Source organism: Suncus etruscus, chromosome 18, assembly GCF_024139225.1.
Source record: "Suncus etruscus isolate mSunEtr1 chromosome 18, mSunEtr1.pri.cur, whole genome shotgun sequence".
In the NCBI taxonomy this organism is placed as follows: Eukaryota; Metazoa; Chordata; class Mammalia; order Eulipotyphla; family Soricidae; genus Suncus; species Suncus etruscus.
Window position 1 is genome coordinate 39981519 of NC_064865.1, and position 18148 is coordinate 39999666.

The window sequence follows — 18148 nt, forward strand, 5'->3', positions numbered from 1 at the left end:
CTAATATGTGACTTAACAAGAACATTAAGATGACATTAAATTGCTACCAGGCCCTCCTTTGCTCCTTTGGTAGATAAGAGCGATTATGTCCATTTATTTATTTTTTGGTTTTGTTTATGAGCCATACCTAGTGATGCTCAGGCCTTACTCCTGGCAGGCTCAGGATACTGGGGATAGAACTCATGTCAGCCACATGTAAGGCATGCTATTACCCTACCTACTGTATCTAGCTCCAGTTCCAAATTATCTCCATTTGAACTAGTGTTCGGTGGGTGTCAAACCCAGGACCTCACACGTACAAGGTACAGCTCCCAACTCAGTACTTCTTCTTTTTTTTTTTTTTTTTTTTGGTTTTTGGGCCACACCCGGTAACGCTCAGGGGTTACTCCTGGCTATGTGCTCAGAAGTTGCTCCTGGCTTGGGGGACCATATGGGAGACCGGGGGATCGAACCGCAGTCCGTCCAAGGCTAGCGCAGGCAAGGCAGGCACCTTACCTTTAGCGCCACCGCCCGGCCCCCAACTCAGTACTTCTAAAGTGTGCGAAGTACCTTCCAATTCCTCATAGAAGATCCACTATTCTGAGTATGGAATAGCAAGTCATGTCTCTTCTCATACCTGTTCAATGCTTCTGTGATGTGCACAGCTGCCTGAGAGACAGGTAAAAACATAGATTCCAGGGGCCGGAGAGATAGCATGGAGGTAAGGCGTTTGCCTTTCATGCAGGAGGTCATCGGTTTGAATCCCGTCGTCCCATATGGCCCCCCGTGCCTGCCAGGAGCAATTTCTGAGCCTGGAGCCAGGAATAACCCCTGAGCACTCCCGGGTGTGACCCAAAAACCACAAAACAAAACAAAACAAACCATAGATTCCAATTCAGCTGGTGTGGGGCCAACTTTACTGCATCTCTAACCAGCTTCCTGTGACAGCTGCAGGGAACTGAAGTACATTTGAGTAGCAAACTCTAAGACTATAAACATTTTATCATGGCAAGGAAGGCCCTTATTCCATTTTTTAAAGACTGCAACACTATCATACCGAAGTTTTACTAAACTAGACCTGGGTGACTCACTGAATAGCCATTCTTTGGCATAATCATTTTTGGCTTCAGTTCTGGAATAGAATTACTAAAGGAAACTATAATGTTCCTCCCTTTGTGACTCCATTATCATTTTGGGAGGTGATAGTCAGAGATACAAAGTGGCGACTTCCTGTGGTGTTCTTGATATTAGAATGTAACTCATAAAATTGTACTTGAGGGATGTGGAATACTTTTATATACATTGAAGAAATCTGGTAAGGAGGGCTAAAGGTGTGGGGGTTTTTTGTATTGAAAATATTAGAACTCATCTGTTTCTTTTCTTTTGTATTTTATTTTCTAACTCATCTTTTTCGAATGCCGCAGGTCATCAATTTCCCTGACAATGAAAAAACTAGGGAGTTGGATTCTTCAGAGACTAAAACATTCCTTCTAAGCTCCCCTTTCCACTGCGACCTGAGTCTTTCATTTAGGATTGGAACTTGGGGGTCTCCCTATGGAAATCTCAGATCAAACAGACCCTGTCAGCCAGGAAGAACCCCGGGCTGCTCCTGTTCCAGCCAACCAGCAAAGTTCTGCCCCTCACGAGCTCTTGTGTAAACGATGGTCCAGTGAGTCCTTCTCTAGCCTGCCTAAATTCCACCTGGACTATCTAGGCTCCAGCAGAGCCAGAGGCAGCGGTAGCTATGGGTGTGCGGATCATTAGTTTAATATTTGAATTTGGGGGGGGTGGGGAGGGGGCTCGCTCTCTGTTCTCACGTTCTTCCTGCTTCTCAGAAGTGGATGGTGGTCATCAGAGCCCGAATCCATCAGAACCATAGACTGGGTGAAGACAGGTCAGAAAAATTGATATTAAATACTTGGTTCCACTGGGGTCACACAAACAGCATTTCCTTCCAATACCCTTTGTGATCCAGTCAGATATGGGTTCAACTGGTGTGTGTGTTAAATACTTTCCATTTTAGATTTGCTGTTTCCATGTATTACAGTAAGAACATTTCGGGAAAACATTTTGCATTAGGCAAGCTAAGTGGAGACTTGCCAGCCAGCACCTACTGGGGAACTGGATTTAGTAGGTTCACTCATTGGAGGAATGAGCACCAAACAGGCATTTAAAGCTGTTCCTTGCCTAGGAGGTAGAGAATGAAAACAGGTTTTGCTGACTATCTGCAGCGAGTAACAAAGTTATGCCGGGTCTTTTGTGTTGGAGTAATGTTCGCAAGACTCCAGAGCCCCACCAGGAGTAATTTCTGATCACAAACAAAAAACCAATAGGTTTCTTATTTTTTGTTTTTGGGTCACACCCGGTAGCACTCAGGGGTTACTCTTGGCTCTGTGCTCAGAAATCGCTCCTGGTAGGCTCAGGGGACCATATTGGATGCTGAGATTTGAACCACCGTCTTTCTGCATGCAAGACAAATGCCCCACCTCCATGCTATCTCTCTGGCCCAGGTCTTATTCTTTGCTTATAACATGGTATTATTTTTTTGTTTTTGGGCCACCTGACTGTGCTCAGAGCTTCACTCAGGGTGAGGGAGGAGGGAAGAGGGAGGAGGAGGTGAGGGGGGAAAAGGGAGAAGTGAGAGAGGAGGAAAGAAGTACAGAGAAAGGGAAAGGGAAGGAGAGGAGAGACCTAGCAGTGCTCAGGTTTTAAGTGCAAGGCAAATGTCCTACCTGCTGGGCTATTGCCCCAGTCCCACCAGCTTGATTTTTGTTGACTACCAGTGATGCTGGAGAAATTGGAGCCATGGACTGAACCAAGGCCTCCTGCATGCAAAGCACACACTCTAGCATGTTGAGCCATCTTTCTTGCCTCTGAAACTTAACGACAGGTGCTCTGTCACCAAGCCACCTCCCTAGCCACAATATAATTGCTTGTGCAGTTTCATGGTGTAAAAGTCCCTCGTATGAGTAACACTAACAATGGCACACAAGAAAAATTAAAGGCCCCCACCCTGAACAGAGAAAGCATGAAAGAAAAAAATATTTCAACTCAAAATATTTTACTTTCACGGGCTAGAGCAGTGGCACAGGGTTAAGTCTGCCTTGTGTGTGCTTGCCTAGGACGGACCATCATTTGATCCCCTGGGTCCCACCTGGTCCCCCAAGCCAGGAGCAATTTCTCAGCACGCATATCCAGGAGTAAGCCCTTAGGCGTCACTGGCTGTGGCCAAAAAAAGTTAAGAAATTTTACTTTCAATAGGAAGGTCAGAGTAATAGCAAAGCACGTAGGAAGCTTGCCTTGCAGAACAATTTGGATTTCATTCTTGGCCCCTTCTTTGGTCCTCCAATCCTGCCAAGAGTGACTAAAGTACAGAGCCAGGAGTAAGCCCTAAGAATAGCCAGGTGTTGCCATCAACCCCTGCCCACACATAAATAAAATTAAAAAAACGTACTCACTTGGGGCCAGAGAGATAGCATGGAGGTAAGGAATTTGCCTTTCATGCAGGTCATTGGTTCGAATCCCAGCATCCCATATGGTCCCCCGAGCCTGCCTGGAGCAATTTCTGAGCATGGAGCCAGGAATAACTGGAGCACTGCTGGGTGTGACCCAAAAAAAAAAAAAAAAAAAAAAAAAGTACTCAATTATTTTATTTTGGGGGGGAGGGTTCTCAGCAGGTGTACCCAGGCGTTACTCCAGGATCTTTGCTCAGAAATTAGGCTTGGAGGGCTATGTGGGATGCTGGGAGTCAAACCTGGGCTGGCTGCACGCAAGGAAAATGCCCTACCCTACTGTGTTATGGCTCTAGACCCACTCAATCAACTCTTTCCTCCATCCTGCCACTGGGATCAGACCAACTTAGGCAAAGACAGAACAGAATCTGAAAACATAAAGGTTATTAAATAATCTGTTTATTGTACTGCATTTACAAAGAAAACAGACAATGTACCCGGTAGAAAGAATAAAAACGTATTTGGGATTTGAGTTTGAACTGACAGCAAATAGAAATCCTTTCGTGAGACTCTGGCAATTTGACAGTATTGTGATTGGGTTTAATAAAGAAAGGTACATGGCATACTTCGGAGGTCAAGTTCCATAGTTGCCTCTTTCTACGGCTTCTAATTTACTGGCTCCATAAACTGGAGGGAGGGGGAGAAAAAGCCCTTATTTGGTGCGTAAACATTTCCAAAATGAAGTTATAGGTTTTTCTTTATTAAAATTCCTTTATGTCCATTGTTAAAATGGAGCTGTGTGTGCGCGCGTGCATGTAGTATGTGCATTTTGGTTATTTCACCTTAAAATCACAATTCTTTGAATTCCACAATTGCAACTTTTTTTTTTAATAGCATAGAAAAGAAATTCAGTTCTGGTCTGCTATTGCTCTAGGCGTGTATTGAGAGAGAACCCAAAGTGGATTAGAATTGCTGAAGGATTTTTCCCTGCCGTTGGTCATTTAATACAATCTAGTCTTTATTCTTGATAGGTGCATAGACAGCCTCACCTAAAAATTCTTTCTACGGGAACATGTCTGATTTCAGGACCGCCTAATCGTGAATCCGAGGAATGGCTGACCAGAGGTGCTCAGGGGAGGACGGTTGGTTAAAAGTTTAATGAGCTGCATTTTGGCACCATGTTTTTCCTTTGCCACTGGTGGTGGGTAAAGGACAGAATACAGATTCCAATCTCCTATGGGCTCCCCGACAGTCTCACTGGTAGTTTTGCTAGCAAGCGCCTCCTGTTGCCTCTCCGTGGCTTTCTGTACATCAGTCCTGGAGCCGCTTCTGCAGGACGCAGGAATTCCCTAGGCCCACTTGGTCCGTGCTGAAAGAGCAACTGTGGCCCCACAATCCTGCCCACCCTCTGTTTTTTTTTCTTTTTTTTTTTTGCCTTTTAATAAGATTGAAAAAATATGTCATGTCTAGGGTAAATTGAAAACAGGCACATCCCAAAATAAAATTCACAAAGCCTTTCTCATAAAAAAAAAAAAGTCTCAAGTACATCTCAATCATTTCAAAATTGCAGTTAAAACTTTACATTATACAAGGAAATAGCAGCAGAGAATGGCTAATCTTAAAAACTAACAACAAAAAACAAAACAGAAAACAAAAACACCCCCCATCCCAAAACACACACACTCAACACACTCAACAAAAACCCTAAAAAAAGAAAAAAGAAAAAAAAAAAAAGAAAAAGAAAAGAAATAAGCCACCCCACTCCTCCCTTGGTTCTTTTATCCTGGGATTTTAAGACCTGCCTGAAGCCTCTGAGAAAACGAGAAAGCCACAGAGGAAAAGTGCTTCAAGGCCAGACTTTAAGACAAGGTTTGAGGGAAAAAGAAAAGTTAAGAATAAAAAAAAAGTCAAGACTTTGTTGTGGGGCTGAAGTGTCCAAACCAGGGCCTCACATGTCAAGTGCTCTACTGCTCTCCCTGGTCCCAAGAAGGGGAATATGTGGAGAAGAACGGAGAGAAACTGTCATGGTGCTTTCTCAGACGGGAGATTTCCTGCAGCCCAGACTGCCTCCATACAGCCGTCTCCAAGTCTTCGGTTGGTCACGGGGCATTAAACTCAAGTGTAGTGAGTAAAGTGCCAGCCGGGGCTGTATGAGACCAAAGCAGCCAATCGAAAGAACTGCTGTTTGGGTAAAAGGAGACTCTCAGGAAAAGGACTTTCTTCTGCAGAACCACTGCAATTCTGGGGAAGTTCACTGTGGTCAATGGTTCTGTTCGTGTTTCCATCAAAAAACTCCAACTGAAGATTTCACGGGTCTTAGAGTTAGGAAGGGATAGAAGAAATTTGACAGTGTTCTGAACAGTGATAAAATGCTACCCAAATCCGGTGTTTCTACAGCTCTTTAAAAAAAAAAAAAAAAGAGTTGCTTACAAGTCGCAGGAGAAAATGTGAACATAGAGAACAGAAACAATCCAGGAAGGTGAAGCAGCCTGGAGAGAGCTTGTTTAATGCTTCTGCCGTACAGAGGTAACACTCTTTTTCCCCTTCTCATCCTACTGCTCGCACTAGGTGACACACTAGAAAACTTGACTCGTAGAGTCCAGAATAAAAGGACGAGCTCACTCACACAGCCTTACAGCTCTTCTTAAAGAGGAGGAAAAAAAAAAAAAAAAAGGATGCGGGCGCATAATTTAAAGGATGTCCTAACGGAAAAGACAGGGTGCAGGGCAAGCGAGAGACTGTTTCACATTTTAGAAAATTAGTCTTTGGCGGAGCCCAATCAAGGCCAGATTCACCTAGGATGCCCCATGGCTGTGGTAGAAACCCCCCACAGGGTCAAGTCAGCACCCTCAATGAATAGGCTGGGTTTAAAAAAGAAAACAAGAAAACAAAAGAAACATTTAGAAACTCTTGAGAAGAGCTTCACCCTGACTGAGGAAGCAGGGCAGGAGGCGGAGGGCATCAGCGATGTCTGCGGCTTAGGAGTTGAGCCAAGGGTGCCGGAGGCATTCGGCAGCAGTGGCCCTCTTCTCGGGGATCAGCTCCAACATGGGCAGCAGGAAATCCGTGAAGCCGGCCGCCTCTTCCTGAGACCACTCATACTTCTCTACCAGGACCTCAAAGAGGCCCCAGGGCTTCAGTTTCGTGATGTGTTTCAGGTCACCTAGGGTGGAGACAGAATCTAGTAAAACCGACTGACCCTCTTGGACCGCAGACAGGGGCCTCCTATGGAAATCTGCTCACTAGGACTCAGGTGCGCCCCTGGAACCCAATCCCACTTCAGTCCCACAGCATCTCTATCTTTCTCTTCCTCCAAAGAACCCTCAAGCCTGCATACTCCACCTCATAAGGGGTTCAACAAGTAGTTTATCAGCACAGCTCAAGAAATGTTTACCCTCCGTTGGGGCTCAACAGCCTTTTGCGAATAGTACTTCAAACTGGCACAGTTGATTACAGAGAGCTAAAATCATGTTATAAGAACCTCAGACATGTCTCAGATACAGTGGCATCATACGTATTCTTCAATGGAATTTTTCTTCTTTGAAGTGACATATTTTCAAAGACATTGACATAAGATCAGAGATCTATCGCCACTTTTCTATAAAAATACTCCAGAAATGAATGAGAATATTGGCCTTTTCCTTTAATGAAGTTGTGTGTGTGTGTGGGGGGGGGGTTGAGTCATACCTAGTAGTGCTTAGGGAAACATGGGTGCCAGGGATTGAACCTGGATGGGCCGTGTGAAAGGCAAATGCCCTACCACCTAGCCCCTGAAAGCTTGCTTTTAAAGTGCTGAGAAAAAGAGGCCCCCCCCCCCCCCAACCAGCACCATAAGTGGAGATTGTAAGGGAAAAAAAAGGAACTATGAAACAGGAATAAAAAAGTCAGGTCAGTTTTCTAGACTCCTCTAGGTCAGACTTCCACATTTTAGCTTTTTAAGTGTTACCTGGGCATAAAAGATATATTTGAACATGCTGTGATAGATTATGATGTTAAAAAAATTGAGGTTATTTTTTTTATCTTTGTCTCCTCCACCAATGACAATAGAAACACATAAACATGAGGAATGGCCTAGTGCAGGGTATTGGAGTAACTGTTAGGTGTCCTAGGAAATTGGAATCAGACCTTACAAGGCCAACAAAACAGGGAGCTGGAGAGCTCAAAGGATCGAGCACACACTCCGTGAGCAGAGTCAGGCATGACCCTGGGGCAACAACATGTGTGGGACCCCAAGCCCCAGAAGCTTAAAAAGAAGAAATTCCGGGACCAGAGATAGCATGGAGGTAAGGCGTTTACCTTTCATGCAGAAGGTCATCGGTTCGAATCCCGGCGTCCCATATGGTCCCCCGTGTGTGCCAGGGGCAATTTCTGAGCACAGAGCCAGGAAAAAACCCTGAGCACTGCAAGGTGTGACCCAAAAACCACACACACACAAAAGAAAAATTCCCTGGTAGAGGCAGGTCTTAGAACAAATTCAGAATTTCAAAAGTACTCACTTCGGGAACAAGTCTGAGGAGTCATCAGACAACAGTGTGTCATGTGCCAGGCACATGTCGGAACTCATTGAGCACCACGTGATGACTGTTACTGCCACCTGGGAACCAGCAAAGCTGTGTGACACAGGTCACAGAAACAGTACAACAGGGACTTGAACCCCAATAGTTTGGCTCTGACCTGTATTCTCAAAACCTATTTATTTATTGGGGCCAGAGAGATAGCATAGCGTTAGGGCATTTGCCTTAGACGCAGAAGGATGGACGGTGGTTCAAATCCTAGCATCCCATATGGTCCTCCAAGCCTGCCAGGAGCGATTTCTGAGCATAGCTGGGTGTGACCCAAAAACAAAAAACAAAAAAAGAAAGAAAAGAAACATTTATTGTTTTTTGTGGACCACACCGGTAGTACTAAACCCTTGTGCAAGGCAAACACCCTACCTGCTGTACTATGGCTCCGGCCCTTCAGCTTCCCATTAGCTACACATCAGCATTCAGAGTAGGAGCACATATTTTTGTAAGCACGGTCAGAACACATTCCCAACTGTACTTACCTTTTCATGAAAAACAAAAACAAAACAAAAGCAAAAAATTTTGCCTTCTCAATGTCTGGGCACAAACATGATTTTTTTTTTTACCTTTTTTGGTGAAAAATTCCTTGGAATATTTTCCCGCCACAATGAGCTTGCGAGGCACCTTCCCCAGAAGTTCTATGATCAATGCAATGTGATCTGTATGTTTCAAACATTTCAAGAAGGGGAGGGAAAAAGACATACATAACAGGAGTAACAAACAGAGGTCTAGACACCTGCAGAAAGAGTAGCATGCACACCTCTTTGTAACGCATTTCCGGCTGGCTTTCTGTGCTCAATGGATAAGGGGGACTCGATCCAACTAACGGAGAGTCCAGGAATCCATCATAAATCAGAAGCCCACTCCAAGGGCTAACTGAGCTGTGCCTGCAAACCATTGGGTGTGAATGCGCTGCTTCCTGAAGCTGTATCCCTAGGGCCTAGACAAAAACTATGTTAACAATACTACCTCTGCGGTTGAAGAAGTCCTGGGAATATTTCCCACTGAGGGCAAAGCGTCTTGGAATTCTGCCTATCAGCTCTATAATGTGCGCAATGTGGTCTAAAATAGAAGGGCAAGAAGAACAGGATCAAGGACAAATTGCCAAAGTCTTTTCTGTATGAATAGCTTTTATAAGCACGAGCTGTGCTAACTAACTGCAAACAGGACCGGAGGAGCTCGGGGGAAGCCGGGCAGGTGAGCGTGGTTTCAGGTGGGCGGTCATCACCTGCCCAGTTCTGAAGCCCAGGGTTGCAGTGGGGCCACCTTTGTCTTTACTTTATCTCCACGTTGCCATACAAGCGCATCATTCAGGTGGATTTAAAAACCAAATCACACCGAGACACACAGTTACAAGTTGTCCTTCAACAGTGCACATTGATTTTTTTTTTTTTTGGGTGAGAAAGTGAAACCATCAATCATCTTTAGACATTCCAGAACTGTAGTTGTTCCTGCTGACGAGAACTGTCACACGTACTATCATGGAATTTCTGTAAGGGTTCTGTAAGGGTCCTGTAAATGGATCTAAGCTAATGATCTATTTTAGAGTTGAGAAAACAAAACCTCAGTGAGAATGGCCTACTTTGAAGGGTCACCAAGACTTGGATAATAAAAACCTGTATTTGGTGGGGGGAGGGTGTCAAGAGATGGGGACACTCCTGGTTGTGACCACAACTGCCCAAGCTCACGGGGCAAAGCCAAATGCCATTCCAGGATCAGAATAGAACTAAGCTTCATCGGGCACACTTGGAAGGTACCTCAACATGTTTAAATTAGAAAAAAAATTTTTATTTTATTTTTGGTGGGGGTCACCTGATGGTACTGGAGGAACCATGCAGTGCTGGATATCTATCAACTTGGTCTCCCACATGCAAAACATGTACTTCAACCTTTTAAGATATATTAAAAACAAAAAATACTCAAAAAACAAAGCAAAAGAAAAACTGTCTAGCACAAGCATTTTACAGTATTATTATATCCGGCAATCTGGAATCATAGCACAGCGTTAGGATGTTTGCCTTGTACGCAGGCAACCTAGGACAGACCCAGGTTCGATTTCTGAGTGCAGACAGGAGTAACCCCACAGTGCCTCCAGGTGAGCCCCAAAACAAAACCAAAAAAGGTCATTGGTTCGAATCCCTGATAGCACAGCAGCGTTTGCCTTGCAAGCAGCCGATCCAGGACCAAAGGTGGTTGGTTCGAATCCCGGTGTCCCATATGGTCCCCCGTGCCTGCCAGGAGCTATTTCTGAGCAGACAGCCAGGAGTAACCCCTGAGCACCGCTGGGTGTGGCCCAAAAACCGAAAACCAAAAAAAGGACATTCGGCAATCTGAGTGTTCTGGGCTGTCAGAATGTGGTCTCACTGTGCAAGGTGGAGGTGTAGTCTGTCACCTGAATCAGCTCCAGACCAGCCACTTTAAAGAGCTTAGCTGTCACTCTGCAGGACAAACTATGAATACTAAAGTGACACCCTCTAGTCATAAATAACTTTATTCTACTGACAGAATTCCATCAGTAAGGTCAAAAGGAATCACTTAAAACTGCCAAGGATGGGCCCAGGAGATATAAAGCTCAGTGGCAAAGGCATGTATGAGGCTCAGGGCTTAATCTTGGGTACCATAAAACAACAAAACAGTTATTTTTAGAGGGGGAAATATGGGGATTTATGACAGCTTTGTATCTTATCTGTTTTTGATATAAAGGTCCATCCAAGTGATAACTAAGAAGGGTATTTGGGCAGTTTTGATTAATTTATGATCACTTTGGTAACAAGTAGCTGGCTGCCAAGAGATTTTTGCCAACTTTAGGCAGGACCTGCAAATAAATGTCCTTGCATAAACTGATAATAGTTTATGTGATTGTAAATTTCCAAGTGCAATATTTGTTCCCTTAATTTTTTTCCATATGGAGAAAATGGTTTTTCCCTTGAAATTTTATTTGATATTTAATCTCAATAACTTTTCTAATCAACTAATCACAGGACTGATATACTTACTGGGAAAAATGATTAAGTCTCATTTTAAGAATGTGGGTTTTAGGATCTCAGGAATCGGAACAGTTCCAGCCTTTCATGTGAAGCTATAGTATAGTATATATGGTTTGCTTTTTCTGTTCTTATAAATCAAATCGAGCTGGCCGAGGTTTCATCTAAAGAACAGTTAGTATTGACTGGTCCAAGGAACAAATAAGAATTTTCCTTGGATTCCCTCATATACTTTTCTATTTTCAGGCATGGTAGCACAAGATCCCATCCAAGTCCTCTGCACGCTTGGCCCCACACGTTATTTATAACACGCCTGCTCTAACTATCCGTTAAAATAGGCATTTGGCTCAGAAAAAAAAAATCGTGCAGCATTTCCTGGGAGGACTGTTTATAGAACCACTAACACTGTGTAATAATGACCCAGGGGAACACAACCTGAAGTGGAACATAAACTTCATTTCCCAAAGTGGCAAGGGGGCACCTTCAGACATGTGCTAATTTAACCCACACCAGGAGGGCTACTTGGCCAGTGCTCTTTCTCTCTCTCTCAAGCTGCCTATGTGGTGTAATGAAAAGGCAAAACATTTCTTTGATATTTTAATGCATGCTATTTAACTCATTGAATTACAAGAGCGGGTGCCACACATTGCTCTTGGATTTTTAGATGGAGCAACCAAGGGTTCAGCTTGGGCTTTTCCCATGGCTACCAGAGACTCTAAAACCATTATTCTGTTTTAAGATTGAAGTTCCAACGTTAATAATAAAAAAGAAACTTGGCATTAAATATTCAGAGAGCAGAAAATGAACACTTCCTGCCACACAATATTTACAGACAATTGGACCCGGCCTCTGTGTCTAGGCAGATTGCGAGTGTTCTAAACCCCTGAACTCCCAGGAAAGTTGGAGGCCTATCTGAGAACTAGGTCATGAACAGAAAGAGCAAACCACTTAACTCATACAGCAGGAACACATGTATCTTGTGTTATACTTATACTTAGCATACTGACACGACTAAGACACGTGGGTACTAGGGTCTAATGGTGGCCACATGTGGGACGTTCTAGGATGTAACAAGATGTGTGATGGGGGGGGGGCCTCACCTTCGTCCCGAGAGTACTCTTCTCCCGAGTGAGGTTCAAACAGATAGTCTCCTGTAGCTAGTTCAAAGGCCTGTGGAAGAGATAGCTTATGAGAACAGCTCAGTCCGCTTATTATTACCCCACCCCGTTACAACCTGCAGGTGACCCTATTTTTCAAAGTCAAGACAGTCCCTTAAGTCTTCCTTTCTTCTCTTAAAACAGAGCCAAGAAAATATTAACTCAGCTCATCTTTGGATCATTCTATCCCCCACACTCTGCAATGTACCAAAATTCAGCTTTCAGGTTTTACTTTTATTTATCTACCTATTTACTTATTTACTTACTTATTTACTTATTTATTTACTTATTTATTTATTTATTTATTTATTTATTTATTTATTTATTTATTGGTTTTTGGGTCACACCCGACCACACTCAGGTGTTACTCCTGGCTTTGAGCTTAGAGGTCACTTCTAGCAGGCTCGGGGACCACATGGGATGCCAGGAATCAAAGCTGGGCCTATTTTGGACAGGACGGCATTATGGTGCAGGGCAAAAATCACAAAACCAGGCGCTTCAGGATTGTCACTGACGGGTCTGGGATGTGACGCGTTAGCTTCTAGCAAGGCATGACTTGGCCCTATGTCCCAGCAGTTCATTACGCAACTCAACTGTTTCGACAGAGCAGTTATTTTCCTACCTAAATTATGGAATTATTCTGAGATTTATACTCCCAACAGAACCAACCTCCCCTCCCCAGGGGGAAAAAAAAAAAAAAACCAACACTACCCTACCCCAAAGCTGATTCTTCTTTTTTTTTTTTTTTTTTTTTTGGTTTTTGGGTCACACCCGTTTGATGCTCAGGGGTTACTCCTGGCTAAGTGCTCAGAAATTGCCCCTGGCTTGGGGGGACCATATGGGACGCCGGGGGATCGAACCGCGGTCCGTTCCTTGGCTAGCACTTACAAGGCAAGACACCTTATCTCTAGCGCCACCTTCCCGGCCCCTAAAGCTGATTCTTCTACATCGAATATTTTTGACTCTTCTAACACTATACTTCAAGTTTTCAAAGTTTTATAGTGGGAATTCAATAGATATAGGCACAATTTTTAAAAATTATTCTAAATTTTATTTCCTAAAGTTTTTACACCTAGTACCTAAATCTAGTTATGTAAAGTTCTCTAAGAAAACCTTATTTTGGGCACATAAGGTAGTGGCCTTTTGGGATCTCTGGAGGCTGTGGTCTCAGGACAGAGAGCTGGTTCACTTTTAGGTGGTCTACTAAGACTGGTAAGCAGGGCATAGCATGTAATTACCACACAGGGAAAGGTCCAGGGGAAAAACATTCCCTACCATGCATGCAGTGCTCCAAATGTCAGCAGGGGTGTTATAGCCAGATCCGATCAGGACCTCCAGGGATCGGTACTGCCTGGTCTGAATGTCTTCAGTGAAGTGTTTGTGCTGAGTAAAGGAAAAGCATTCGAAAAGTCAGTCGTTCTATGAGGTCATGGTTGCTTCATGATTAAGATGAAAAGCTGCAAGTTTCCCCTGAACCAATTTTCCGTAGCTAATTTCTATTATTTTGACACTAAGAGTTTCAAACACCGCTCGGCTTTACACACAAGTTACTTTTGCAAACAAAAGTCTCAAGAGCGACAAAGTACCCGCAATAGTTCTGTTCGGACCCTATTTCAAACAAATCAAATTGAAAGGCGGAGAAGATAATTTAACTGGCAATACTATTTGGTAGTTGTGAACTGTCAACATTTTAAGCTGAACACTAGAGTCACGGAAAAGAAATAAGAGCCAGCACATAGAAAATCCTAGTTACTAATGAAAACACGGTGCATCTCATAGTCTTGAAAATGATCCTGGTGTTAGGTGGAGATATCAGTGTAAACAGATAGGAAAAGAGCTGGCAAGCACTAGGTGACTAGTATAATGGCACAGAGTCCATTATTCTATTTGTGAATATGCTTAAAAATTGCCATGAGAAAAATATAGGGAAAAAGGAAACAAAATCCACAGGTTACATTAAAAGCATGTAAGAAAGCAAGGGAGGCCATTCTCTAATCTTATTCTGTGTCCACACCTGGCAGGGTTCTGGAGATCAAACCCAGGTCAGCTGTGTGCAAGGCAAGCATCCAACCTGTCATACTCTTTTTCCAGCCCTGAGAATTCTCTAAACTTACTAAATTTTAAAAAACAACAGCCTTTGCAGAGAGGGAACATTAAGTAGAAAAAAACTGGGTAAAATGTCAGAATGGACCAAAACTTTTCCATTTAAATGCTCTTTCATTATTGACTAGACTGGGCTGGAGAGACAGAACAGGCAGGGAACTTGCCTTGCACAAGACACCTGGAACCCGTGGCTATTGTGCACTGCAGGGTGACTTCCAAAACAAACAAATAAACACAAAACATACAGTGAAGCACAAGAAGAGAAAACACTGATACTGTAGGTAGAGGTTGTGGTCAGGAGCTACAGAACAATGCTTCAGTCTACAGCAGACACGCAGTTGATGGAACAAAACCATCTACTGTGTAGTGATCCTGTGGCACCGAATACCAACAGCAGCCTCAAGTAATGTCCTGTCTCATAGTAATCAGTGAGAGAAATAGAATGCCTGTCTCAAATACAGGCAGGGGGTGGGGGAGGAGGGAAAAATCTGGGGGCATTGGTGGTGGGAAGATTGCGCTGATGGAGGGGGTATTCTTTTCTGTAACTAAAACCCAACTACAATCATGTTTGTACTCACGGTGCTTGAATAAAGATATAAAAAGAAAGTCTTGTCCTGTCTCCTGAGAGCATCCTTTTCTTAGCAGTGGATTTAATTTCATGGTCTGTGAGCACACAGAATCCACTGCACAACAATGCCACCAACTCTGTTCAGAATGCTTACCTGTGCCACCTCTATTTTAAATGTGCCACCTCTATTTTAAATGACATAGGACTGTAAGCTGAGTGCTCAAGGGAAGGTCTCCCTGCTAAGGTGACAACTGGAAAGGAACTTGAATACTTGGGGGTGAGCTGTACACTAATGCTAACTTAGGGAAAAGAAAGTATAAGAAACAGGAAGTATTCTCTGCTTGGTAGTGAGGTGGCCATGAAGTCTCTGCTTGGTAGTGAGGGGCCATGGTCAAGGTTTTGGCATTTATTTTGATGAAGGTTATGAGATGTAAAAAGGGGGTCAACTCTGATGGCTGCATTTTTTTTGTTTGTTTGTTTGCTTGCTCTGTTTTGCGGTGACAATGTGGTGCCCAGGCTGGAACCCAGGTCTCCAGATGCACAGCATGCAAACTAGCTCTTGGAATGAGAGCTGAGCTCCCTTTAGATGGATGTAAAAAGGCTGCAGAGGGAGAAGGCTGCTGCAGAAACTTAGGTGAAATCACCCAATAGCACCAACCAGGTACTTCTAATCACTATTTGGGAAGGTTTTTCAAATTCCTGTCAGGAAGTGCTTAATTCATTTTGAAAGGCTGTCAGAGGGGTTGGTGAAATAGCAGAAGGTAAGGTGCTTGCCTTGCATGCACCTGACTAGGGTTCAATCCCCAGCACCTTGAGCACTGCCAAGAATTCTCCCTAAGGGGCCGGAGAGATAGCACAGTGGCAAGGAGGAAGCAACAGCCCCAAAAGAACTAAAAGCATGCGATTAAAAAAAAATAACCCTGGTCCCCTGCGACTGCCAGGGGCGATTTCTGAGCATAGTGCGAGGAGTAACCCGAGCGCTGCCAGGTGTGACCCAAAAACCAAAACCAAAAACCAAAACCAAAAAAAAAACTGAAAAATATTCTTTTTGTTTGTTTGTTTTGGGCCACACCCGGCATTGCTCAGGGGTTACTCCTGGCTGTCTGCTCAGAAATAGCTCCTGGCAGGCACGGGGGACCATATGGGACACCGGGATTCGAATCAACCACCTTTGGTCCTGGATCGGCTGCTTGCAAGGCAAACGCTGCTGTGCTATCTCTCTGGGCCCTGAAAAATATTCTTAAGTAGGTAAATATTAGGACACACCCATTACAAATCAAAAAGCCCCTAAAAAAAAAAAAAAAGCACTCACATTCTGACTTAAAGGCTCATCTCAAAATCCTTTGTCAGAAATGTGTACACGTGATACAATATTAATGAGGAATACTATAAACAACCAGCCAGATTTTACATAAATTCTGCTTTGAGAAGAAGTATCCAAGATGCACTTTTGACAATGGGGCTTTTGGGGAGAGAGTGTGATATACCTGACAATGCTCAGGGGCTACTCCTTGATCCATGCTCGGAGAATCAGGGGTACTGGGGATCAAATTTGATCCCCCAATGCACAAAATACTGGCTCTTAGCATTTTAAGCTATTTCTCCAGCCCAGATGGGAAAAGTCTAAACTGAAGACAATGGGGGCTGGAGAGATAGTACAGCGGTAAGGCATTTGTCTTGTATTAGGTCGACCCTGGTCGAACCCAGATCGATCCAGGGACTCCCATATAGTCCCCTAAATTTGCCAGGAGCCATTTCTAAGCACAGAGCCAGGAGTGACTCCTGAGCATCACCAGGCGTGGCCCCAAAACCGACCAATTAATAATAAACTGCTTTTAAAAAATAATAAACCGAAGGCATTGAAAATAGCAAAGGACACAGATAAAATAGATATGGCTGGAAGGTGACCTGACTTGATCTGAGTGTATTGGAGGCAGATGGGGGCTATTTCTTTATTCCACTTTCTTTTTGCTAACACATTTCAATGTTTTCATGAACAAGTGTTTAAAGAAAAAAAAATCAGTATATGCTTTGATATTAACTGGCAATCCAAGTACAGAACTAATATACGATCAGCTGTTTCTTATTTTCAAACAAGTAAACACCAAATTCTCATACATTCCCAGTCATTCAAAATATAACACCGAGACAAGAGCTTACCACCCAACAGGCATTCCCAAGATCAGCAATCTTTACTTTGAGTTTTTCTGCGTTTTTTGGCTCAAGGGGGTTCACAAGAAAATTGCCAGCGGTAGATTTTCCTGTAGACAACAGCAATAGAGAACACAGACAGAAATCATCAACATTGAATAAAACTTTTACTTACGTCCCCTCAACTGGAGAATTCGAAAAGTTGTTTTTCTAAGATAACCAGAGTCCTGCAACACCCCTAAGTTTCCAGAGCTAAGGCATCCACTTCCTTCACACACACATCCCCCTGCGGATTGCCAGGGATGTAATCGAGGGCAGGCACATGCAAGCCAAGCACCCAACCCACAGTACTATCATATTCCAGTCCCAATGAGACCCCTACTTCCACACCAACAAGGGACATGCAGGATCAATACATGAAAACCACCCAAACTTAGGTAGAGATTTATAGTTTGACAGGAGTTTGGATGCCTGCTGTAACGTTCTAACACAAAACTCCAAGTAGTCTATAAACACTCATAAACATGGGGGTACAATGGGGGCTCTGATCTGCAAAGGTACCTTTGTTATCCAAGGATCCATTCTGCTCCTGGTCGTCTTCACAGGGCATCTCAGATCGAATGCTTTGCTGAAGTTGGCTAATGTCCTGATCACAGAACGATTGGTTAACGTTTGTTGGAGACTGGCAGGACATGGTCTCTGGCAGCTCAGAAGCTACCGGTGTACAATCACCGGCATCTTGGGATGTGCAATCTCCATTCTGGGCGTTAAAAAAATTAGGTTCCTGCTTCAAATTTTGGACACCACAGTCATTAGCATTATGGAGATCCTCTTTAAGCACCACGGTGCCTTTGTTATTGTTCTCAGTGTAATTAGTGACTTCAATAATTCCATTGCAATTAATTTCTGCTGCACCGCCCTCTAGATCCTGGCCAATAGGGTGTGACTCTTCTAAGAAACAAACAGACAAAAAGGATGTATGTGGATGTGTAGGAGTACGAGAGAACAAAAATACTCAATAAAGTATTTTCTAGAACTTAGAATAAAGTTGGTATAAAAACATGACTGGGTTATTTAAGGCCTATTTAAGTAAGGACAGAGCTCTTCTTAGCTTTACCCAGTAGCTAAGTGAAGTCTACATGCTACATTTCCTGAGAAAAATGAGATGTTACATGTATTACCTGCCCAT

General features: G+C 43.6%; 1 protein-coding gene across 2 annotated transcripts in view; it reads right to left on the reverse strand.

The window, feature by feature from the left end:
• Positions 1-4227: 4227 nt before the first annotated feature.
• SRPK1 (SRSF protein kinase 1) overlaps positions 4228-18148 on the reverse strand; it is a 52928-nt gene continuing 39007 nt past the window's right edge. Inside the window, exons 11-16 of one of the 2 annotated variants that reach the window (XM_049765252.1) lie at positions 17521-17910; positions 16969-17069; positions 13413-13520; positions 12081-12150; positions 8563-8655; positions 4228-6594 (exon numbers count right to left, since the gene is read on the reverse strand). In XM_049765252.1, the coding sequence (XP_049621209.1) occupies positions 6410-6594; positions 8563-8655; positions 12081-12150; positions 13413-13520; positions 16969-17069; positions 17521-17910 (947 nt within the window). In that variant the 3' untranslated portion in view covers positions 4228-6409. Of the gene's footprint in view, positions 6595-8562; positions 8656-8965; positions 9059-12080; positions 12151-13412; positions 13521-16968; positions 17070-17520; positions 17911-18148 lie in introns of both variants that reach the window. The other variant, XM_049765253.1, reaches the window with a different exon arrangement.